The 25,705-nt window shown below is 32.6% G+C and overlaps 1 protein-coding gene across 1 annotated transcript in view; it reads left to right on the top strand.

Annotated features, from left to right (window-relative positions):
* LOC127714396 (sodium- and chloride-dependent glycine transporter 2-like) overlaps positions 1–24,062 on the top strand; it is a 31,106-nt gene extending 7,044 nt beyond the window's left edge. Inside the window, exons 2-14 of the mRNA XM_052220449.1 lie at positions 7,501–7,645; positions 9,758–9,889; positions 10,954–11,209; positions 12,371–12,503; positions 12,979–13,113; positions 17,310–17,413; positions 18,826–18,950; positions 20,031–20,143; positions 20,650–20,781; positions 21,208–21,307; positions 21,865–21,965; positions 22,657–22,824; positions 23,825–24,062. Of these exons, the coding sequence (XP_052076409.1) occupies positions 7,501–7,645; positions 9,758–9,889; positions 10,954–11,209; positions 12,371–12,503; positions 12,979–13,113; positions 17,310–17,413; positions 18,826–18,950; positions 20,031–20,143; positions 20,650–20,781; positions 21,208–21,307; positions 21,865–21,965; positions 22,657–22,824; positions 23,825–23,989 (1,809 nt within the window). The 3' untranslated portion in view covers positions 23,990–24,062. The remainder of the gene's footprint in view (positions 1–7,500; positions 7,646–9,757; positions 9,890–10,953; positions 11,210–12,370; positions 12,504–12,978; positions 13,114–17,309; positions 17,414–18,825; positions 18,951–20,030; positions 20,144–20,649; positions 20,782–21,207; positions 21,308–21,864; positions 21,966–22,656; positions 22,825–23,824) is intronic.
* Positions 24,063–25,705: the final 1,643 nt, after the last annotated feature.

Raw genomic sequence — 25,705 nt, 5'->3', positions numbered from 1 at the left:
CAGAAATGAGTTTTGTAAGCAATAATATGTAGGGACTACATTATATAAATCACTGGATAGTTTTGTGATAAAGTATTTTTCTTTATAATGTGACATGCAGTGATGATAAGTTGCTTATATGAATAAAATAGCAGACGAAAAATTCATGTATTAAAATGACAATTACGGAAGTAAATGGCAGTGGATGGGTTTACTGTTGTCAATTTACAAGGATGAAATACGAAGTTTGTAAAGAAAACAATAGTGTATGTGGAGAATTTTTTAGACAGAAAAATTATAAAATTGTGGCAACAAAAGCATAAACATGTTAAATCTTACCATGTATGAATTTTGTATACATACCCAAGCCATTTTCTTTCCCAAACAATTTATCCTTTTTAAACACACTAAATTTAGAACTGGTTTTAAGTTCAAACTCAGCAATGAGGTCTTTAACTGCTTTTTCAGATGAAACAAAACCACCTGTGCTATTCTTATTCAAAATAGAAAACGATGTACATTGTCTGTGTTACTAAATGTATCAACATTATTTGTATCTTTTTTGTTGCTGCTGAGATTGGTTAGAGGACAAAACTTATGTACTAGATACATACATGTAGTACATGTAGATGAAGGTGTTAACCTGATAGAAGTTTGGAACCGTATACTGAATTTACCGGGAACCAGATTTTGTGCAGAATTAAAGTTGTCGTGAAAGTAATTTTCTAAAAAAAATTCAAAACAGAAACAAAATTATCTAAAACGACTACAAATAAACACAATTTAAATTTATATATTTATGATCATTTATGTTAAGAACTTAAACTGTTATGTTTTTCTCACTTGTTTGTAATGCTTTTAAATTTGAATATCATTTAAATTTTTCTGCGTATATTACATTATATCATTAATTATAATTAATATTTAAAAGAAAATTATTCAAAAACTAACCAGGCACGTTTTTACGGAAGCGTATTAGAACGATTAGGGACATGGCAAAATGTTTGTTTTTCTCGTTTGAATTGTTTTACATTTATCATTTTGGGGCCTTTTATAGCTTACTATGCATTATGGGCTTTGCTCATTGTTGAAGGCAGTACGGTGACCTATAGTTGTTAACTTCTGTGTCATTTGGTCTCTTGTGGAGAGTTGTCTCAGTGGCAATCATACCACATCATCTTTTTTATAAATGAAATTGGCATTGAACTTTTGTTACAAAGTCGAAGTTAATACATTTTAAATCTTAAAATCTCTGTGAGTAATCAATTTATTTACTGATTGCGATAAATTCCGCGTTTATTTCACAGTTTATTCCTGTTCCGATGGCACTTAACTATAAAACTGGATGCGGGTACATGTGTACCTGTAGCCTACGAATGCAAATTTCTACGCGTCCATGCATGCGGGTCGTGCAAACACTGCCTTATTTAATACAACAGGGATAGTTATCTCTTGACGTTGGCAATCATAACGCATCTCTTCACTTAACATGCATTCATTTCAAAGACTAATTTACTTCTACTTCTACTTTGTAGTGACCGCCTTCAACATGTTGAAGTTTATGTCACTTGTACTGCGCATTTCATTGTGAAGACGTATATACAGTAAAAATTTAACAATTTTATAATAACATTTTTACATAGCGGTAGTGCACATTTTTATTTTTTATTTTTATTTTTTCAATATTAAGATAAAACTATTTACACATAATGAATTTACTGACTATAGGTGTATGTTGATATAGAGTCACTCAATACAATACTCTGAGGAAGGCTGTTCCAGTTTTTAATTGTTCGTGGAAAAAACGATTGTTGGCGTATTTGTGTTCATACCTAGCAGGCCTTCTTTGCACCTTTTCTATTTTGTTTATATCCTCAGTAAAGTAAGGGTCCCATACTGAACAGGCATATTCTAGTGATGGTCTGACTAAGATTTATATGCCTGTTCCTTTACTGAGGTGGAACTGATGTTAAGATTCCTTCTAAGAAAACCTAGTGACTAGTAGTGTGCTGTTAGCTTTATTACAGATTGTCTTTATGTGAATGTGCCATTTTAGGTCTGATTGAATTGTCACGCCTATATAATTTGAATGTATAAGACTTTTTAAAGGAGCATGAGTATCAGGGGCGGATCCAGCCATTTTAAAAGGGGGATTTCCATACCAAGGATAAAAAAGCGGTCGAATTTTATAAATATGTTATATGAATATGTCCATATATCGTCCAACACCCCAGGGGCGGATCCAGCCATTTATAAAAGGGGGGTTCCTAACCCAGGATAAAGGGGGGTTCCAACTATATGTCACCATTCAAATGAATTGATCGTCAAAAAAGGGGGGTTGCAACCCCCGGAACCCCCCGACCCACCCCCCTGGATCCGCCACTGCACCCAGATCCCCCCCCCCCCCCCCCCGGCGGATCCGCCACTGAGTTGAATTGACAATCATGTCTCACCATTCCTCCATAATTATTTTTATGGTTGAGTTTCCTATTGTTATCGTTGCGTTTCGTTGTTAGCGCCAAGTGACAAGCCATAAATATGTGTACACTGGTTTCGCTGACGTATCGATAACACAATAAAATGCATATCGGAGTCGGTTTTGAGATCCGGATTGGACACGACTGGTGTGCTATCCAGTGCGTCCCTATATAGATATATGCTTCAATAAAGGGAAAACATTACGGACATAAGATCAAACTTAAAAATGAAATTATCCAGATAAATAAAAATAAATTCAGGTAAAGAAGGTGTCATTATCACCACAGTCAAATTGTTTGGATTTTGTAGGCTTAGCCTTTAATATGAGGCAGGCATTACCTGTAAAAGGGGACGAAGTCTATATAATTTTTTTTTTTTAACATGTTTAATTCAAACATATTTTAAGTTCTAAATCTGTTAAAAAAGAAACGGAAATACCGTAACGTTTCCGATTTTGGTTCTGTTGTGAGGGATTTTAGTTGTGACGTTATTTTAGTTATGACGTCATATTCAATGTAAACAAAGAAACGCTATCATCACACGTTTTTTCATATCAAAGAATAATTAGAAATGAAATTGTTATTGTGTTCCTTCCTATATTTTACTGAACTGATAAATATATATATTTCACTCATAGTCTCATGACAAACGAGACCGGAAGAAGGAAGTAGATTTCTGCGCAAATGCGGGAATTAAAAAAAGTTACAAAAAAAAAGTTAACGATTTTGAGTTCATTAGTACAATGAAAATTTCGGGAAATTTTCCAGATTTTTTTTTTTTTTTTTTTTTATTGATTTTTCTACTGTAATAGGGGACTTCGTCCCCTTAATATGAGGCAGGCATTACCTGTTAAAAGGGGACGAAGTCTATATAAATTATTTTATTTTAATTCAAACATATTTTAAGTTCTAAATCTGTTAAAAAAGAAACGGAAATACCGTAACGTTTCCGATTTTGGTTCTGTTGTTAGGGATTTTAGTTGTGACGTTATTTTAGTTATGACGTCATATTCAATGTAAACAAAGAAACGCTATCATCAGATAACGTTTTTTCATATCAAAGAATAATTAGAAATGAAATTGTTATTGTGTTCCTTCCTATATTTTACTGGGCTGATAAATATATGTTTCACTCAAAGTATCATGACAAACGAGACCGGAAGAAGGAAGTAGATTTCTGCGCAAATGCGAGAATTGAAAAAAGTCTGAAAAAAAAAAGTTAACGATTTTGAGTTCATTAGTACAATGAAAATTTCGGGAAATTTTCCCGGATTTTTTTTTTTTTTTTTTTTTTTTTTTTGATTTTTCTACTGTCATAGGGGACTTCGTCCCCATAATATATCAGTATGTAAATATCACTGACAGGTTCATTAGATCTACCAGGTCAATTAGGCTATTAATAGCTCAGTGCTATAAATTATATCTTACTGACTAAAACTTCCAAGGCGTAATAATAATCTCAAAGAGTACAAAATATTATACTTGAAATAAAGAATGTCAAAATTCATATATCGCACATTTAATTACTTGTCAAAAGCTGTATTAGATCATCTCTCTTTGGCGTGCTTCCGTCCGTCCCCGATATACACACCGATAAGTTGTTTCTCTAATTGTTAAAGCTGTTGTTGATGTATAGTTATAATTGACATTTCTTCATGGATCTAAACTGTTTCAAGTTTGTTATTCATTACAGATTGTAACCTACTAATATCTTATTAGTGGAGCGGCGGAGAGGACAATTTTAGAAATGTAAATTACCTACATACCTCATTACATTAAAGTAGCTCATTTGAAGATTCTTTGAAAGCTTAAACCGTATACTTTTTGAATATATGTGTCGTAAATATGAAAGCTGGTCACATCATGCCTTAAATCAAGGTCAAAGGTCATCACTTAATTTTTTTTTATTTTCATCTAGGGAAACAAACTGCATTTTTTTTCAAAATCTATAATCCATTCAGTAAATTATACAAATAGCATTATTTATTAATGTTATAGTTCCGACTTAGATGTGTTTCATATTTGCACATGACGTCAGAACAACGTATTATTTAACTTTTTCGAAGGTAACACGTTTTATGGAAATTTCAAAGCCTTAAAAATGACTGCAACAGAATGACCTTGTTCTTCGACCTCGATAAATAGCATTTTTGAAAATAATATATTTTAATAGAGCAACAACATTGCCAGGTTATATTTTGTCTCAGTTTTCCAGGATTCGACAGGTCACGTAGTTTTATTGAAACATTTCCCATTGTTAGTCTCAATACATGATGATTTTTTCAGATGATACAAGAAGCATGAGTTATTGAAGTGACAACTACGATTAACTTTCATTCGATGGTGCTGTAGTGAATGCAAGGGGGTTTTATGACAAATTCAAAGAGGTAGACATGACCGTTTTCAAATACAAAACGAAACGTCGAAAAAAATTATATAAAGTACAACATGAATGAGGAACACCCCAATTTAGTTAGAAAATATTAGCAGTAAATAATGTTCATGATATGTCATCTGTGTCATCAGCTATGCCGGCTGATACAGCATGGGCATTATTACAATTACCTATACATTTTGACAAAACACAAATTTATGCTAGAAAGATTGATTGATTGTTTGTTGCTTAGCGTCCAGTGGCAAATATTTCATGCATGTTCAGGATGAGAACACATTAACAATAAATACAATAGGTAGGTCATGTAACAGAGGCCGTCTGGGGTGAAGGGCGGGAACATTTGGACTACCCCTGGAATATGACTCTAAAATCGATCTTACGTTACACTGAAATGTTCATGACTGACGGGTATTTTTTTCTCGTAATATTGTTTTTTAGAAATGAGTCGATGCTCCTTATTAACGCATGCTGCTGCACATGCTTTCCCCCTTATACGATCAAACAAGGTCTTGTTGAGAGTCTGATGTCATTTGGCCTTTAAAAAAAACTGGCACTTACTTGTCATTTTGCTAAATTTTCTAAGCAAACTAACATGGCATTATTTGGGGTGGCAACATTTGCCTACAGCCAAACTTTGCTTTGCCATAGAGCACATACAAATGTAGTACGTGTTGCTTAAACACCAACTCACATTGCGGCAGCATTATTACACTCTTATCTTTATATAAAATCAACTGTTTTATTAGAAAATTTAAATTCACATCTGTTGTGACCATAAGTTTCTGCATTTGTGAGTTGTCAAAAAGACTTATTTACATGATAAAAAAATTATCATATAATTTTACTATGTATCTCAATTGGGTTATTTTTTTTTATTTTGAGAGGACCCCTTGTTTTCCGCAAATGTCTATTAGGGCGTAGCTGTCTCGGTAGTCTTATCTAGATGTACGAATATTATATTAAGTACTAACAATGGTAATTTCGTATATGATATAAAAACAAATTCTTGAAAACTGTATTTCAAAGTACTAAAATCATTTTGGCGTTCAATAATTTTAGAATACGGACGAACAATTATAACATATATTGATGACAATAATATTCATGTATAAACAATTATTTCAAAGATTAATGTTAACGAACATGTATCAATAAAAAGTTAAACGTTACTAATCAGTAATGTTAATACCCCAAGTCCCTGATATTTGATCGATCGATCATGTAACATGAACATGGATGTGTATTATTCCCCTCCATCCGCACGCTTGATTAATTGCGTTATCTGATATGCTATTTTCACAACAATTCATAATATATAATTTGACTTCTATCAGAAGTACAATCATTGGGCAGTAATTCTGACTTTATATCAAATAAGACATCGTGAAATCCAGCTATAAGTTTTTCCAAGCGTTAGGGTTTTTTTTGGTTGTAAACGTTTTATAAAAACATAAAAGTAGTCCGTACATTCCTCTTTATAGCATTACAACGGATTCCCTCAAGGTCATCCTAGTAAAAATCATACGAGGTACATTGACATCGATACTGAAGTTACACGTCAAAATTATCTTTTATGATTTACACCTATAATATCGTACAAAGCAACACACACATTGAAATGGATAAATTGCCTAAATTTGTCATGATAAAAAAGTCTGGTTTAAAAAAATCGTTTTTCACATTAAACCTATTGTTGAGTACATCGTTGGATAAAAGTTGTCCGATCATTCAATTTTGCAATCATATCACTCCACCTCCTTACTTTCACATTGAATGACCGCTTTTTTTGTGGTTACACGTGAAAAGGCAAATAACCTTTAAAATTTATCGAACTTGATAATCAATTATAAATCGTGTTTTGAAATATGCTGACTTCTAAAATAATTTCTAATTTCTATAAAAAAACAATGGCTTGTTTGGAAGGGCAGAAACGTTTTGTTTTAACTCCTCGAGTCATCCAATGAGTTATTACTGGGGTCCTGAAAGTATGACGCTTTCCCAACACGTGATTTGGATATAGTAAGACCGGGTATCATTGCTCTTCAGTCTGCACACAGAGCCTTTTCAGCGCGTTTTGCTGTTGGATGGGGAAGCCAATATAGACATATTACTGTACTCGGTGATTGATAAACTAAAGTTAATTCTTAGATGAGAACATTCGCTTACTTCAATTTTATTATTTATAAACATTTCAAATAAACTCATCATAGATACATGGATTGAAATTTTGTACGCCAGACGCGTGTTTCGTCTACAAAAAAGTCACAAGTGACGCTCGAATCAAAATAGTTAAGAAGATCAAATAAAGTACGAAGCATTGAGGACCCGAAATTTCGAAAGGTTTTGACAAATACAGCTAAGGTAATCTAATTCTGGGGTAGAAACTCCTTAGTATTTCTAAACAAATATAAACAGTTAATTTAAAATTATGCCAATATCAATGATAATACATGTCAACACAGAAGTGTTGACTACTGGGGTGGTGAAACCCTAGGAGAGAAACCGCCACCAGCAGTGGCATTGACCCAGTGGTTGTAAATAAACATAGATACCATGATTACAATTTTGTACGTCAGACGCGTGTTTCGTCAACTGTGTTTTACTTGCTATTAACTTGATCACTAATATTATCGATTATATTTGAAAAAGGTAAAAGAAAATACAACAAAAAAACAGAATGAGGACCGTGAGAATTGGTCTGGGCGCCTTGATTTTATCATGTCCTGTATTGGATATTCAGTTGGAATAGGCAACATATGGAGGTTTCCATATCTATGTTATAAAAATGGTGGAGGTAAGTTAACAATTATAAAGCTTTCGTATAATGTCTATTGTTTGAAATATCTTTCCATTTTTCACTGTTTCAGCTGCTTATTTCTCGTCTCCAAATTCGCGGAATGGATAATATTGTTTGATCGCATCGTGAGATCATATGACAATTTCTTGTCAGATTTTGACTATTTATATAATATATCAGGTACAACTGGTTATTGCTCGTCTTCGAATTCAAGGAATGGATAATATTGTTTGATCGCATCGTGAGATCATATGGCAACTTCTTGTCAGATTTTGATAAAATGATTATACAGGTGTTGATTTAGGTAATTGCTACCACAAACAAGTTCGGAAATGAGTCCTTGACAATGCTTTCGTTGTTCCCTTAATGGTTTAAGATTTAAAGATTGTATATATACTCTCAGACACAAACTATTTTTATAATATATCAGGTACAAAAAATTTTGAAGGAATGCATGTCATCCCTTCGGACACATTATTTTCACTCCAAACAGCAATTGCCAAAATTCTTCTAGTATAACTGGAAAGAGGCTAATACCAACGATGAAGTGTTTGGTTTGCAGGGTCAGAGATGAAACAAACGACTATCCACATTCAAATATTAAAATAAGAAGATGTGGTGTGATTGCCAATGAGACAACTCTCCACAAAGGACCAAATGACAGAAACTAACAACTATAAGTCACCGTACGACCTTCAACAATGAGCAAAATCCATACCGCATAGTCAGCTATAAAAGGCCCCGAAATGACAAAGTTTATCGTTTATAGTGAATATTGTTTTATTGAAGCGAAATGTTGATTTAGCTCAAATTAACTCCAACTGATTGATGTTTATTATTGTATACTTAATACCAAGTGTCAAATTTCCCAATATATATCCATGTGGAGAACAAATTATTCACGAATCGAATAGGTAAGTTCTGAAAGTTGGATTCTGGACAGGACATATTGTTTACTAGAAAACAGGCTAATACTTTATTTAATACTTTGTTAAAAAGGGACAGAAATTTCCTTATAAAATCACCTAGAGACCTCTCAAAAGGATGCAGGAGGGTCCTTTACAGTGAGAGAGCTTTGTACTCTCCCTACATGAGACATCGGATTTAACGTAATCAATCTGTCCGGAAAGGCTATGTATTTATTCATTCAACACAACCAAACAAAAGTCCCTCTTTAACTAATGTTTAATTGCCGGACAGGTTAAGTATAGGTAACAATATTTGTTATACCCTAGTCAACCCTTAAACGTTAACTGTATTTGTATAAGAATTTAGCGTAGAAAGGTAGTCAGATGATTTTTATTTTTGAATCCTTGGATAATAATCTTTTGTATTTTTAAAGTTATGGTGACACTGTATTTATTCTTGAGATAACTTCTCTTACTTAGTACGTGTGCCACATCATTCTCTCAATTTAAGGCCAGTTTGTGTACTAAAATTTTAATAAGACGCGCACCACCTATTATTGGCCCCCATTCCTATCCACGTTAATGTTTTTCACTTTCAAACATTTATTAGGGGCGGGATCAATATACCGTTATTTACACATCAGACCGTACTAGTTACCGGAACTTTGGATACACCAAACCAGGTACTTAATATCTGAGAAGCAGGCAATAAATGCCCTCAATTTTAGAATTCATTCATACATTTTTGTATTGTTCAAAATTATCAGTCAAAATGTGTTCTACAAGGATCACCAGTCGTTCACCTTTTATTTGATAGAAAAACTACCAACATATATTCTACATAGTTTAATATGTACACCTATGCGTAGGGATTATTTGGTTTTTAATATGTACTACTTTCCAGTATGTTCTTTTTTGTTACATCTTACAAAGTCTATTCGAATTATTTTTACAAAGAATTCCGCTTAAGCCGGTGCTAGGGGCTGTTTTAAACTTGCAGTGAGGTGAGAGTTTTTTTTTAACTCCGTGTTGAAGGCCTCACTGTGACTTCGAGATGAAGAACAGCAATAAAAGCGTTGTTCCTTTGCTTTTTGTGTGTTTTTTTGCTGTACATGTACTGATTTTGTGTCATGGATGGATACCCCATATCCTTTGTTTTTCTATTAACAGAACTCAGACTAATGTTTTTATCTATTCACAGGCGCCTTCTTAATTCCCTACCTGTTATTTATGGTCGTAGGAGCAGTTCCTATTTTTTTCCTTGAGTATGCGGTTGCCCAATTCTCTAGCAGCAGTACCCTTACAGTTTGGAAAATATGTCCACTGATGAAAGGTAAGTTGTTTCTATTTTTTATCTATAATATTTACAATAAGCCTTCCTTAAAACATTTTCCTCTTTTGTTTAATGTTACCTCAAAATGCTAATGTTTAAATCAGTTAATGCCGCAGAGTATGATTTCTGTTTTGGCTCTGATATAACTTCTAGTTGGTTTGGTTTATATAGCCTTAAACTTAAATTTTGAATGAATCGCTATACTGTCACTTCTGATTCGCCCTTTTATCCCCCTGGTCTCTAGAATTTGTATATCTAATTGCTCTGTATACAGAGTTGTTTTTGTTCCCCATATTTTTTACATTACAATTAGTTTACAACCTGAACGAAGAGAGTAAATATGGCATGCAGAAGTTATAATTAGATATTAAATGCCTTAAAATACAAACGAACATGAAATATTAACATTTTTAAAGACTTCTTTTTGTTTAAATATATTAATGCGTCTTCATTACTATATTGACTGTCAATTCTAGCGATTGACTGATACATGTATTTCTAGTATATTTGACATTCACTAAACAGGCAAATATCCTACACACACAATTTTCTTTATTTTAGAAATACTTATGAAAATTCGGTATTTACACTGTTTGTTAATATCTAATTTGAACCAATCAGTTTGCAAAATATGAAAACTTGTGGTTAATGATGTCTGTTATGATCCGCGAATAATGTCACGATGAAATAGCAATTGTTTTGGTTTTTTTTGCGGTAAACAAGTCTGATTATATTTGTGCTCACATTTAGCAAAACATTAACATAATCGTGAATGGATTTACAATTGTTAAAGGTTATTTCAATTTATGGTTGGGATAATGTTTTTTTTTTTTTCATACCGCGAACATTTGATTGTTGTTCTACAATAGTTTTTTAATCATTTTCACGAGGTATAGCCTTTATGGTTATATTACCATAAAATTAATATTTGTTAATCTTGAGATACTAATTATTTAGCGAAGTTAACTTTTCTGCTTTGGCATTACTAAGCAGGGTCATTTTCTCTGTTTTGTCCCGTAATTGAACTTGTGCTATCTCATTTATAATAATTATTGTAATTCTAGGTGTTGGTTACGGAGCATTACTTGTTTCAGCAATATTCTGTGTATACTTCAACATATTTATGACATGGACGCTATATTTCCTCTATCAGTCAATGACATCAGTGTTGCCATGGAGTCACTGCAACAATGAATGGAATACAGAAAATTGCCTAGATAGTTCCAGATACAATGCATCAATTTCAAATGTATCAAAAGAAGGCAATTGGTCTATGAGCAAAAATTTAACCAAAATGACTGCAAGTGAGGAATATTGGAAGTAAACATTTATGAATTTTCTTTTAATTATTATCCATAACTTCGTGTTTAAAACTTATTATCACATTAAGGTCATACGGTTTCTGGTACGGAATCTCTTTTCATTGCAACATGATATGATGGGAAGACAATAAGCTTTTTTAAAGGTTCAATACAATCACAAATGTAGAAGAACATATAACACTATGAATAAAAGAAAGAGATCACAAACCATTCTTATTGTTCACAAATCAATAAACATAAACGTAAGTAGTGAGCTGCGGAAAATTCACCAAGCATAGGCAATACAATCAGATACTCCGGAAAGGTATATTATTTCTGCTTTCTGTTGCTTTATGTTAAAATCCTAAGATATTAAGTTAATTTGCAATAAAGCCTTCTATGACTGCAGACTTGAAATAGTTTACGTCTAACCATTAAATGAATGGACAAACCTTTCCATCCGTATTCCAAGCCATTATACATGACCAAATTAATGTATATTTTTAAATGAAAACTGTTGAAAAAGAGACATTATCGTTTAGTGATGTATTTATATATATAAACAAAAAAAATGTGGTATGATTGCCAATGAGACAACTTTCCACCAAAATCCAAATAACGTAGATAAAGTATATGTAAGCCACCATTCGACCTTCAACAATGAGTAAAACACATACCGATAAGTTTGCTATAAAAGACCTCGATATGACAGAATATGAAATAATTCAAACGAAAAAGAACAACGGCCAGATGAACACTGAATCTCTAGCTCCTGACTTGGGACAGGCGCATATAAAATGTGACAGGGTCCAACATATTTGCGGGCACCAAACCTTTCCATAACCTAGGACAGTAGTATAACCGCACAACATAAGAACAAACTTTATAAATCAGCTGCAACAGATCTGACCTATCAGATCGACAAAAACCACAAAAACCAACAAACAAAATTTAAAAGACAAAATACTGAGGAACGAAATTAGATTACTCGTAGTTACTGAAAGCTAGTTTAAAACCGATTACAACTAATAAAAAAACATGTCTCTCATTAAAATATCAATCATTAATCGTAACACGTCATAAAGCCTAATGAAGTGATATATGCTTATATGAATATTGATTGATTATAAAGAATGGTTTCATCCTTAATCGTTTACATTACCATACATACTTTTTGTAGATTTAACGTGCTTCAGATAACTTCAGGGATTGAAGATGTAGGCAGCATAAGATTAGAGCTTTTAGCATGTCTATTTATAGCATGGGTTCTGGTATTCCTTTGTCTATTTAATGGTATAAAGTCATCTGGAAAGGTACGGAATATTAATTGAATGCTAGGTTCCAATACATGTTAAAACGGTATAATTTAAAAGTTTCTTACGTATTAGCAACATCAACTTATCATACCATTAAAGACAGGGCTACTAGTATTTAGTTCTCAGAAATTATCAGTATATTATTCAAACTATTCATTCGAAACAGAAGAGGAACTACCTTTTGTCGCTCATTCTGAGGAAATGAAGTTTAGATGTACTGCGTTTATCTACAACAGTGACGTGTTCAGACGTGTCATGAAGCAGTTCTGTACATCTCGGAAAAGAGAAGAAAAAAAAAAGAAATTGGTAAAGTTTGGACATTTTTATTTGAAATATTTTACAATACTTCATATTAATATTTTATGATATTTTACTACGTTGAATAAGTTTACATGGTTTATATGCAGCAGTGTATTGTAATTCATATTCATTAAAACGATTACATCAAAATATATGACAATATATATTTCAGATTGTATATGTCACCGTTACATTCCCATACATTGTGCTGGTTATATTTCTAGTCAGAGCAGTCACCTTACCTGGTGCTATAGAAGGCATTAAATTCTTTATAATTCCAAAGTGGCACAATTTGCTTTCAACAAAGGTACATTTATTATTCATAAAGAAGGGATTTCCATTTTTTGGACACACTTCGTTGATAAATGTTATCCATGGAATAGTAAAGTATCATTGATATGATAAATTGTTAACCAATAATTGAGAACGATTGAGTGGAATCGGTAAATTTAAGAATGCCGCAAAATTAAACAGATTACACCAATCACCATCACGCGACTCCTTCAAAAAACAAAAACAGGCATATAAACAAAGACAAAAAACAACGAAAAACACATTGTTCAGAAAGCCTGTCTTAGTTTAGGCACAACATATGGTGGGATCAAACCAGTTTTTACCAGTTTTACCTTACCTTATTTTGTAAATTTTGGCAAAGAGAAAATCCATCACTTGGTGTTATTTGGAAGTTTTATGCGAAACACTCAATAAAAGAGAGGCGACAAATACCAAAGGGACATTCAAACTCATAAGTCGAAAATAAACTGACAACACCATGGCTTAAAAAGAAAAAGATCAACAGACAAACAACAGTACACAAAACACAACACAGAAAACTAAAGACTGAGCAGCACGAACCCCACTGAAAACTGGGGGTGATCTCAGGTGCTCCGGAAGGGCAAGCAGATCCAGCTCCACATGTGGCACCAGTCGTGTTGCTCATGTTATCGGATGATAAGTCTAATTCGGTAGATCACATTCGAAGAAAAGGGGACGGGCATAAAGTATATTTAACGTTTCTTTAATAATGTATATCAGTGATTTTTTTCTTAACTGCAACCAGCTCAAACATAATCATTCAAGAACTATAATTATTGTAGTTTATTACATACCGCAAAATTCGGTTTCAGTAATCCAAATTTATGTATTACGCATTGATGTTGTAAGAGCATCAAAGTAATCGAATAAAGCTGTTAAGACTGAAAGTCTCTTTCAAATTCCCCTTGGCAGAAATAAATTAGACGAGAACAGGTCATACCTCTAGATCTTTTATGATGATAAATTAATGATAAATCATATACTTATGACCTTTTCAAGAATTGATTAGACAAAGCCAGGGGGATGCTCAAGTTCATGTAATAACAAAATAGTCAAGCCCAAAAAGTATCCTATTTTAGGTATTAATTTACAACGTAAACAATCGATCTGAAGGATATGTATAACATAAAAAGCATTTGTGGAAAAAGAACAGAATAATCGATCTTTACTTTACGTTACAATGGAATATAGTCATAAAAATTCCAACAGATAAAACAAACTGCGGCAAACACGACACATGGTTACTTTTGATATTTCGGTTAAATTAATCGAATAAACTGAGATATGGGTTAAACGTATACACCAATGTACGGAAGCCCATTTAGGACCTTCCAAAAATATAATTTGAATTCGAAATCACGAATTTAAATCGTTATCACGAATTGTATAATTTGTTATAACAGATTAAGTTTGTGATAACGAATTGGTGGAAATCGTTATAACAGATTTTATTATTCGTAATTACGAATCAAATTCGTGATCACAATTTTTTGTAATTTGTGATAACGAATTAAAATCGTTATAACGAATTGTGTAATTTGTTACAACGGATTATATTCGTGATAACGAATTTGTGGAATTCGTTATCACAGTTTTTTTTTGTAATTTGTGATTTCGGATTTTTAGCTCACCTGACCCACAGGGTTAAATGAGATTTCTCCTCACTTTGCGCCCGTCGCTGTTCATTAAATTTTACAAAAATCTTCTTTTTTAAACCTTTTGGCCAAAGTGAAACAAACTTGGCCACAATCAATTTAGTTTTAACGAATTTTATTTGCAAATTTAGAAAAAGGGATTGGACATTTAATTCGGGATATTGTTTGTTTTTTGATATTTGTAAAGGGGCATAACTCAAGAACGGTAAAAGTGATGCCACCCAATTTCAAACTTTTAAACATTGTGTAGTAGTTTAATAACATTTTGTTGAGGCAAACTAAATGTAGAGAACGGAAACGACAGATTTAGCACTTTGTCTATTTATAAAGGGGAATAACTCAAGAACGGTAGAAGTGACGCCATTCAACTTCAAATTTGATCTGTGTTTTGTGGTAATAAACATAGTGTATAAGTTTTATAACATTTGGTTGAGGCAAACTAAAGTTAGAGGACGGGAACCAATTTTGGGAACGTACGCGACGGACGGACTGGACTGACAGACAAGGACTAGTCTTAATGCCCCCATCGTCTAGCGGCGGGGGCATACAAAATGTGTTAAATACCCATAATTCGTAACCGATACATTTTTATTCATTATTTTTTATTTAAAGTCTTTTTAGACCGGCGATTTCCTTCGTGTGTATCGCCCATGAATATATTTTACACAGAGGCAACAGAAGTAGTTTTGGCAACATGGTTTATCGAAGTGTAAAACCCAGGAAAGAAAATCGAACAGACTAATCATATTCAAGTTTTTGTTGATATGCTAATAATTTAAGAATTATTTAATAATGACGAAAACATAATAGGAATGCATGCAATTCAAAAACAAACAACAGATATAAGGAAGAAGAAAATGGAATATAATGTGCAAAGTATATATAAGATAAGGTTAGCCTGGAGTGTAGTGAAGTGAGAGAAATAAATAAGGGTATCTACTATAAAGAATGTGTGCGATGAGCCCGCCTGCGAAACATCATGGCCAACATGGCCAAAAATAGAACATAAGGGTAAAAAAGGGTCAATTGCCGCTTTTAATCATGTGGAATTATTTATGATCATTTTCGCTATAATAATTGATTGAAAGATTCTCTGTATCTATTATATATTTCAAAATAATAGACAAAACACAAAATAAAAAAAAAACGTCAATAAAGGAAAATTATTCCTATAAATAGTCATCTTACAATTTTGATGTAAATAGACAGTACGTAAATCTTGTAATTCCAAACAATTCTCTTTCTATAGCGGTTTTCAAGATAAAAGAAAAAAAACTTGCATTTTACCCTTGTGTTCTATTTTAGGCCATGTCGTCCATTTTGTTACGCTTGCGGGCTCATTGCACACATTCTTCAAACTAGAAACCATGATTTATTGCTCTCACTTCACTTCACTTCAGGCTTGCCTTATCTACTTGTGCACTTATATTCTATTTTATTCCTCTTTATATCTTGTGTTAGTTTTTGAATTACATGCACTCCTATTATGTTTTCGTCATAATTAAATAATTGTTATATTATTAGTATATCAATAAATGTGATTGGTCTGTTAGATTTTCTTTCCTAGGTTTACACTTCGATAAACCATGTTGGCGAAACTACTTTCGTTGCCTTTGTGTAAAATGTATCCATGCGCGATACACACTAATGATATTCCCCGGTCTAAAAAGACTTTAAATGAAAAATAAGGAATAAAACTATATCGGTCAAGAAATATGTGGATTAAACACATTTTTTTTCTGGAGATTTTTGGTGTGTAAACTGGGTCGCTGACTAATAAACTTACATATCAGTTTGTGAGTTAACACACCCATTTTACATGACAAAAACTTCTAGGTATAGTGTTTTTGTGTTTATATTTGTACATGGAGAAGACGTCACTAATGTTGTTTCAGTTTGTGTCCAATCCCTTTTGCTAATTTTGCAAATAAAATGCGTTAAAACTAAATCGCCCCGGATTGTGGTCAAGTTTGTTTCAATTTGGCATAAAGGTTTCAATGAAGAAGATTTTTGTAAAAGTAATGAACAGCGACGGGCGTAAAGTGAGGAGAAAAGCTCACTTAACCCTGTGGATCAGGTGAGCTAAAAAATCTGTGATAATGAATTTTAATCCGAAATCACGAATTACAAAAAAATTGTGATAACGAATTCCACAAATTCGTTATCACGAATATAATCCGTTATAACAAATTATACAATTCGTTATAACGATTTTAATTCGTTATCACAAATTACAAAAAATGGTGATAACGAATTTAATTTGTAATTACGAATTATAAAATCTGGTATAACGATTTCCACCAATTCGAAATCACAAATTTAATCTGTTATAACGAATTATACAATTCGTGATAACGATTTAAATTCGTGATTTCGAATTCAAATTATATTTTAAGAATGTCCTAAATGGGCTTCCGTACTTTTTCAACCATTTGAACAAATAACATACTTATTTATATAGCATTTGTTACACCCCTGTTTCCTATTTAACGTGTTCATCAAATTATTAAACTACCAGATCTATTTTGTTTAGGTCTGGGGTGAGGCTGCTGTGCAGATTTTCTTTTCGTCTGGTGCTGGATGGGGAGCAATTTTAACTTTAGCTAGTTTTAACAAATTTCATCATAATATGTATAGGTTTGTTTATTATTGTTTTTGTGTACTAATTTTAAATTTTAGTCAAACATTTACATGTACATTTAATTCTACTAGTGATATATGTTTTCAACACTTCGGGCTGTCGTTAATTTCGACTGTTTTCATGGAGAGAAACAATAATAATTGCATGCTAAAATTAAATCATTTACGTTCACAAAGTAAAGATCATTGGTAATGCCCTATGGCGACAATTTAGACCCCCCATATGATTGCGGTGCGGGCAATATTAAACTGCGATCTATAATTTCTCGGCTAGCAGTTTAAACAACTTACTTTTGTCTATATTTCATTAAAGAAGTTTTATAAACATGGCCTTAGATGCAATTTTTTAAAATATAAGTTTGAAAAGTGCGTTTTTTGTTTGTTGTTGTGTTTTCTTAGACAAATTGATATCAGCAGTCCGTTTGGTTCAATTTGTCTAAACAAGTTAAGAAAAGTCGCTGTTACATTATTGACTCGCAAGACAATAAATCTTTCGGATGCGCCATGCATGCGACCTGTGATTAACTTTAAATTGAAATTGATTGCGCATGTGCCCGATATGTCCTGCAAAAATTCAGACTAAAAAGTGGAAATAGGGAAGGAAGCAGTAAAGCTGTTCACATTGACATCACGTAATGTCAGAGCACCACATAAGACAACTGTGGCGATCCATGCTTGTAAAATATTGCACGTGCGTTTCTGTCCATTTACATTTATTTTTGGGGGGGTAATATATCCTTCTGCAATTTTTGGAAGTCATGGTGATGAAAAATGTTTTGGCATCAGTCCCACAAAATACACGAAATGTTGCTGATTTAGAATTAGAATGATTCAATATAGTGTTTTTTTCTATGGAAAATTGTAATTCTGATATACATTTAAGTTCACAATAAACCCAATATGAATGTTTGAGTCAATTCTTTGAGCATGAATTTGACGGCTTATGTCGCTTATATACGAGTAGTAAACTAAACTGTATTTTTATTTATTCATATCTAAAATATTTGTTTACATTTTGATATGATGGAACAAAGCTGAAGTGTCATTTTTGTAGTGTGATTTGATTCATTATCATCATTAAGTTTTATCAAAATGTTTGTAAATTAAGTTCTACTCAAGTATTCATTTTGTCTAATTAATTGTGTTTTATATTTAATGTTTGTATGGTTTTACTATATTTAGATATTGTTTTCCTTCCATTTCATGCCTTTTCCATTTTTATACCAGTGCATATTTTATGTTTTAGCATTGATGTTTATCCTTCAAAATGCTTATGGTGAGAGATGCATGGGACTTTCTAAAAAAAACAACAATTCAAACACAAGGAAGTATTTATATTTTTAACGGACGCACGAAAAATATAAAGTGTTATTTTCATTTGACTTCACACGAGTCTTGTATATTTTAAGGGATGCCATGATTGTACCAGCAATCAACAGTGGAACAAGTATTTTTGCTGGCTTCGTCACATTTTCTATCCTGGGATTTATGGCGCACGAGAAAGGAATGGCAGTTGAAGATGTCCTGACACAAGGTTATATAAAGATAAGATAGGGTTAAAAATATTTTGTGTTATAAAAACACCTTTTAACAAATCATGCACTTATCTAACTACTGTATTTTAACCTAAAGACGATTGTCAAACAATCACAAAAATAACATTTGAATGACTCTAATTTACTATCTGCAGAGGAATGAATAGATGATAAATGACATAAATGTAGTCAATGGATTATTCATTGATATAACAAAAAATAGATTTATTTAGTTTTCATCTATATTTTTTTCCTTATTGAGCTGGAATATGTTTGCAGTTGTTGTACATTTTGTAGCATGCATACACACATAAAATAGTCTTCTACTTCGAGAGGATATAAGCTTGATGACAGCTTCATTGATATCCCGAAAAGTTATGATCAAAGCTTTAGTAATGATTTAGATGATTGATCATCTTTAAAAGTCTTTGACGGTTGATAGGGGATGCTGTTCAGACCTTGATGATCTGATTAATTGTTGCAGGTATAATTATATACTATTGCAATAATATCTCAAACTATCCATTAAAATGTAATGAGATACAAGTTCAAGAGAACAATAAACATAGCAATTTTATTTCCTTATTATTTCAGGATTTCATTAACAATTATCTTTATAGTAACTCTAGAAACGAACAGAGTAAAACTTTATATATAAAAAGTAACAGTAGTTTACCAATGTTCAAATTTCATAGATCCATTAGGAATATACAAATCAAGTAAAAAACAGCGAGAATCGCCTGAACTACAAAAGGATTAAGAGCGGGGGCATTGTAAGCGTCTCCTTCTACAAATGTTCCCTGCATTCATCACCACCTATGTGAATCCACACTCAGTCAGAATGTCAAGATCATAAATAGGACACTATTGGTAAAACCAAATGACTATCGTATATCTAAAGATAATATATTACAGTAGATGAAGGGTTAAATTTCACTGCTTGAGGAAAGCGCCCAATCAAATAGGCACATCTAAAACCCAAAGCAAACTTTATCGCATACACTTTAAGACTGTATATATATATACGTAAGAACCCATCAATTATTTTTTTATAATAACAAAGTATTTTGTATTTTAAGGTCCAGGTTTAGTGTTCATGGCTTATCCAGAAGCTATATCACGACTTCCTGTTTCACCATTGTGGTCGATTCTCTTTTTCCTGATGATGCTAACAATTGCTATTGATACACAGGTATGATAGCTATATCTTAGTAATGTTGTTTTTTTTCGGGAGAGGAGTAACAATAGCAGATTTTAATATAAAAAAGATTTAATATGTATGCTAATGAAAACACTTTCCAACAGAGACCAAATTCACATTAGTTTTCAACTATATGTCATCATACGACTTTCAACAATGACCAAACCATACTGCATAACAAGACTCCGACTTAACAAGTGCAAACAATTCAATTTATGTAAACACAAAAAGGAACTAGAATCAAATGTGATAAACAGCAACAAATAATTGATTACGTTCAAAATGTGCCTTTATGTTACCTCAATTCCATTTTTCAATCTTATGTTTATCTTTGATTGCCTCTGTTGAATTTAAACCGAAGGAGATTTAAACTTAACAGTGTATAGCCCGTCTTTATTGTTTCAGACTGTATATTGAATTTCTTTGTGTCTTTTACCTTTTTCTTCGTTTTGTATACCCAACATATGTTTTATTCGTGATAAAATGTTCTTTTATAGTTTGGGACTTTTGAAACCATAACGAGTGCACTGACAGACGAATTTCCACAACTGTTAAGGAAAAGGAAAATGCTGGTAACAGCTGGAGTCTGCTTTTTAGGATTGGTGTTAGACATACCACTTATAATGCAAGTGAGTGTTTAGAAGATATTTATGTCGTTCGGAATAATTTTATTTAGATAAAATGAAAATACGATTGAAAAATTGTAATAAAGTTAACGAAAAGGCACGTTCTAAATGTACTTATTTATTTGGGACCATATCCTTATTAACGAAATGACGCTGAAATTTTTTCTACGCAATCGTTACCCTCATAAACGTATAGGACATGTGCGAAGTAACTAACAGCGTACACAAGAGTAAACCTTAATGCTAGTAGTACTCGAATAGCGAACATAATTCATATAACTATCTTATATTCATCAACATGACAATTCATCTTTTATTTACTTCTTAGTTATCATTATCAATTACAAATACATCCATCATTAGCTTTTTTAGTCATTGTCATGTTAATTCAAATCATTGACAACAAATGTCCTTTGTCATTGAATACAGGGAGGCATATATATTTTACAAATAGTGGATTGGTACTGTGGACTGTTTACACCAATGCTTGTTGCTGTGATAGAATGTATCGTCATAGGGTGGATTTATGGTATGTTTGTCAAAGAAATAATTGGCATGAGTAGAGTTTGATCCTGTCAAGTACTACAGTGAAAAATACCAAGTTAAAAAGAATGATGCTTTGAAACACCCAAGATAGATTTTAATGACTCAGAAAGTTTTTTTTGCATGAAATACAGGGTTAATTTCCTACAATTGTCAAATTCAAGGAAGTATTTTTGTCGACCCTTTTTAACATGAAACCGGATGTGACGATCTATGTTGTGGTGGTATAACACCTTATAATAGACCTTATAGTTTTTTTTTCTTGCATTACTGAATATCACAGATGCTCCCGTAAAATTTAAAACTCACAAGATCTAATACACAAATTCAAAGGTGATTTTTGTATGACGTCGATCGTCCAAGTGTCTTAAAGTTTCCTGTCAACTGTCGGAGATTTCCAAATGACAATTAGATCTGCACGATGATAAGCAACAATCCATTCAAATGGGAATTAAATGGGGCATTGTGGTATTTTTTGTGTTGTGTATTACCTTCATTTCTAAAAACATATTATCTTTTCTCTTGTTTAACAAATGTCCTTAGGTACAGATCAATTTTATAAAGACATAGAAATGATGATAGGATACAAACCATGCAGATGGTGGTCAATCTTTTGGAAATTCATAACACCAATCGTTATAATGGTAAGTATTCTTTGAAAACTTATTCTGCTACAAATACAGTCGCTCCTTGTAAACATTAAATGGCGTTTTGGATGATGTATGCATAATATATAAATCCATCCAAATATGGCTTTGTGCAATACCAGTAAATTTTTACATGTTGTTGCTCGGTTGCATGATTTCAATGCAACATACTTGTTTCATTACAGATGCATAATCTAAATCATGATTGAAATGTAACACAACATTTATGTCGACCACAGTCAGAATCAACTTTGGATTTGGCTATACTTTCGGTCCTTTTTGGTTTGATCCGCTCTCCATCATTTGTGTTAGATTTTTTATATTCACATATTTTGGCCACCAGCCTCACTGAAGAGACGTTAGTTGTCGAAATGCGCTTCTGGTGCATTAAAATTGGTACCGTTTATGTTATTACGTGAAAGCTGTTATCTAAATTGCGAACTAGAACACAAACTTGACAGTTGTTTTATACCTGTGTACATATGGCATGTTTGATAATAAATCATTTAATAATTCTATGAACCGACAAAAATATTCTCGTCATATTATTATAGAGAACTTTGATGGATAGTTGTCTCATTGGCAATCATACCACATCTCCTTATTTCTATATGTATGTTTTGATGATTCCGATTGATGACTTATACATGATCGTCAACATATTTATATATATTATATATTTGTGTAGGTAATGTTAGTTTTCAACATGACACAACTGCAACCAGTATCATATAACACATACCAATATCCATCATATGCTATTGTGATCGGCTGGGTTGTTGGGATGGTGTCAGTAGTACCTATTCCATTATATATGATAAAGGCAGTAGCGTGTGCTGAGGGTACCATTCAGCAGGTACAATCTTACAAAACTAAATCTTTGATATATCTTTTAAAAATTCCTGTCAGTATATGAAAATCTGCAAGACGACTTATGATGAATGTAAATCAAAAACAGGGCTTCGAACGCATAGAGTTAATAAATTGTTGTTTTCAGGTGTTTTTTTTATCCCAATTGTAAATTTTACGATTTATAAATTGACATTATAATAAACAGTAAGAAGCAATGAAATAACGTCTTTAGCATTAATAAATACAAAATATATTTTGATAATGAACTTAAATGCCCAATGAGAAAGGACAGATACGTCGACAGGGTAATCATCCCCTGCTATGCATGCACCACTAGCCTTGCGAATCCACACTCTGTAAAAATGTAACACTAGGTAATTGAAAAGAATCGGTAGAAGTATAGATCAGTCGACTTTACTGGTACCTAAATATGTAAGACTTCGAAAACATGTCGCTTTTGAGTTGAGACACATAGTGTCGGTCAACCAATTTGTGCTTGTGACCGTAAAATTTATGTAGCGTCGATGGCAGTCCGCCAAAGAGAGTTTATTGCAAATAAGTAGCTTATGTTGACTTCGGTCTATGATCTTTCTCATTATTGATTGTTACGACCCCAATAACCCGTTTCTACGAAAGTCAATAATGTAAAAAAAAATATAATAACAAAAATGATGCATACTACCAAATATATGTACATGAGAACGAGAGGTTTCCATTGTATGTATGATACACGACATTTGATAATGTGATACAGTGAATGCATTAGGTAAAGTAAGTAAGTAAGTAAGTAAATTTTTATTATAGTGACATGTGTAATAACAGTTTAACAATATACAAATATATTACACAAACAATAAAATACACCCGACCCATTGGGTCTATAAGTCACTTTCAAAATCATAAAATATCACGGATTTCAAACAAAATAATAAAAAAAGATTAAGCTAAATTCAAAATAATTAATTCATAACGAAGTTAATATGTTTCTTATTTACCTTTTGTAGCGAATAAGATGTCTTCTGCGACCCGTTTCCGAATGGGAAACATTCTTAAAAAAAGAGAAGAATCGAATGGAAACCTGTACATTGACATATTTTAAATCGACTGAGATAGACAAATGTGAATCGAATTCCACAAAAACCACTGGTGAAATACAAAATATGCTCTAACTTTATAAATGTTTACAACATAATGTTTGAGGGAAATTAAAAAGTATTTAAATAAAGATTTTTAAAAATATTATCGATGCGTTTGTATTTAAAATGATTGATCACACTAAGTAGTAAATATATCACGCATATTCAAGTCCAGAATAAGTTGACAATAAATCCAATAGGTGGTTTCTGAAAGTTGGTCGACCGGGAAGAGGTGAAGAAAATGTGTACGGCCACAGAGAAAAAGGAAACATAATGTTCGATACGGGCACATTTTTGCTTTGCAACATGCTTTTACGAACCTAGCATAGAGCTGGTACAACTGTTCCCTGTCGTACAGAAAGAGTTGCACTCTCCTACACGAGGATTCGGTATTACAGTCAGCTCAAGCTAAAAATACCATTTCAAGATCAAATTGTTAGCAAATTTAATGATATTTGATTAACACTCATCCAAATAAATATTAGTGAAATTATAATATGATTGTATTCTCAAAAGCTTTAACATAGCGCATGTATCAGTCTATACCAAACTTGTCGTAGCCGACTGCTAGAGAAAAAAAGCTTCAATAACTATAAGGAAATGATATCAGGTATGGAAAATCAAATGGAATGCAAACTTATAATCCAGTAGTTTTTACTTTACAAGAAATAGATATGGGAGTTGGTGAATCGCAAACACAAAAATATACTTCAAACAAGTCAAATCAGTATTTTCGCAAACAATACTCCAATGAAACTGTCGAATCATATTCAATTGATGCATCCATAATGCATACACAGGCAAATGTGAGTTAAGACGACATGCCAAAACAGTTTGAAATGAACTTGGACGAATCGGATAATCCATGAATAGAAAATCAAGGAAGCATTACATATATACTTGCATGATATAACTCATACCAGCATTCATCATATGCTATTGCTATTGGTTGATGATTGAAATGGTATCAGTAGTACCATTACCTATTGACATAGTCAAAGCGGTATGTTGCTTTGAAGGTAGCCTTCTACCGGTAAATATGTCGATATTTGGCAAACGGTTTGCTTGGAAGTACATGTAGGTTTCGGCAATCTTGCACTGTAATTGTAAAGAATTACTAGCACTGCACATGTTACTGGTCATATTGTTAAAATAAATAAAGGCAACAGTAGTATACCGCTGTTCAATAATCATTAAGCGAAAACAAATCCGGGTAACAAACTAAAACTGAGGGAAACACATCAACTATACATTGTAAGAGGGAAACAACGGAAGAACAGAAACACTGAACTGCAACAAAAGCAAACACTAACATACATAGAAGCGGACTGTCTTGATAACGACTGCCATATTCCTGACTTGGTACAGGACATTTTAAGAAAAAATGGTGGGTTGAACCTGGTTTTATGGCTAGCCAAACCTCCTGCTTATATGACAATGTTACAAATACCGCTAAAATGACAACACTACGTGACAGGAATACAGTACAATCAAACGCAAGAACACTCAGCACAGAGAAATACATAAATAAATAATATGATAGTACATTACATCATGTAAACCGCAGAATAACAACGAACACCTCCAATGAGTTTACGACAGCACACCAGGACACCACAAACGAAATATAAACTGCGCGTCACATGAATGGATCAACGCCACAAAAGTAAAATAAAACTTTTCGTTACTTGTAAACCAAGTGAAATCTGCGACTGCTTATTATGTAACGATTGTGAATGAAGTTAAAAG

Source organism: Mytilus californianus, unplaced genomic scaffold (genome assembly GCF_021869535.1).
Source record: "Mytilus californianus isolate M0D057914Y unplaced genomic scaffold, xbMytCali1.0.p SCAF_9, whole genome shotgun sequence".
In the NCBI taxonomy this organism is placed as follows: Eukaryota; Metazoa; Mollusca; class Bivalvia; order Mytilida; family Mytilidae; genus Mytilus; species Mytilus californianus.
The sequence above is the reverse complement of the archived record's forward strand: the minus strand, read 5'-3'. Positions and strand labels throughout refer to the sequence as shown.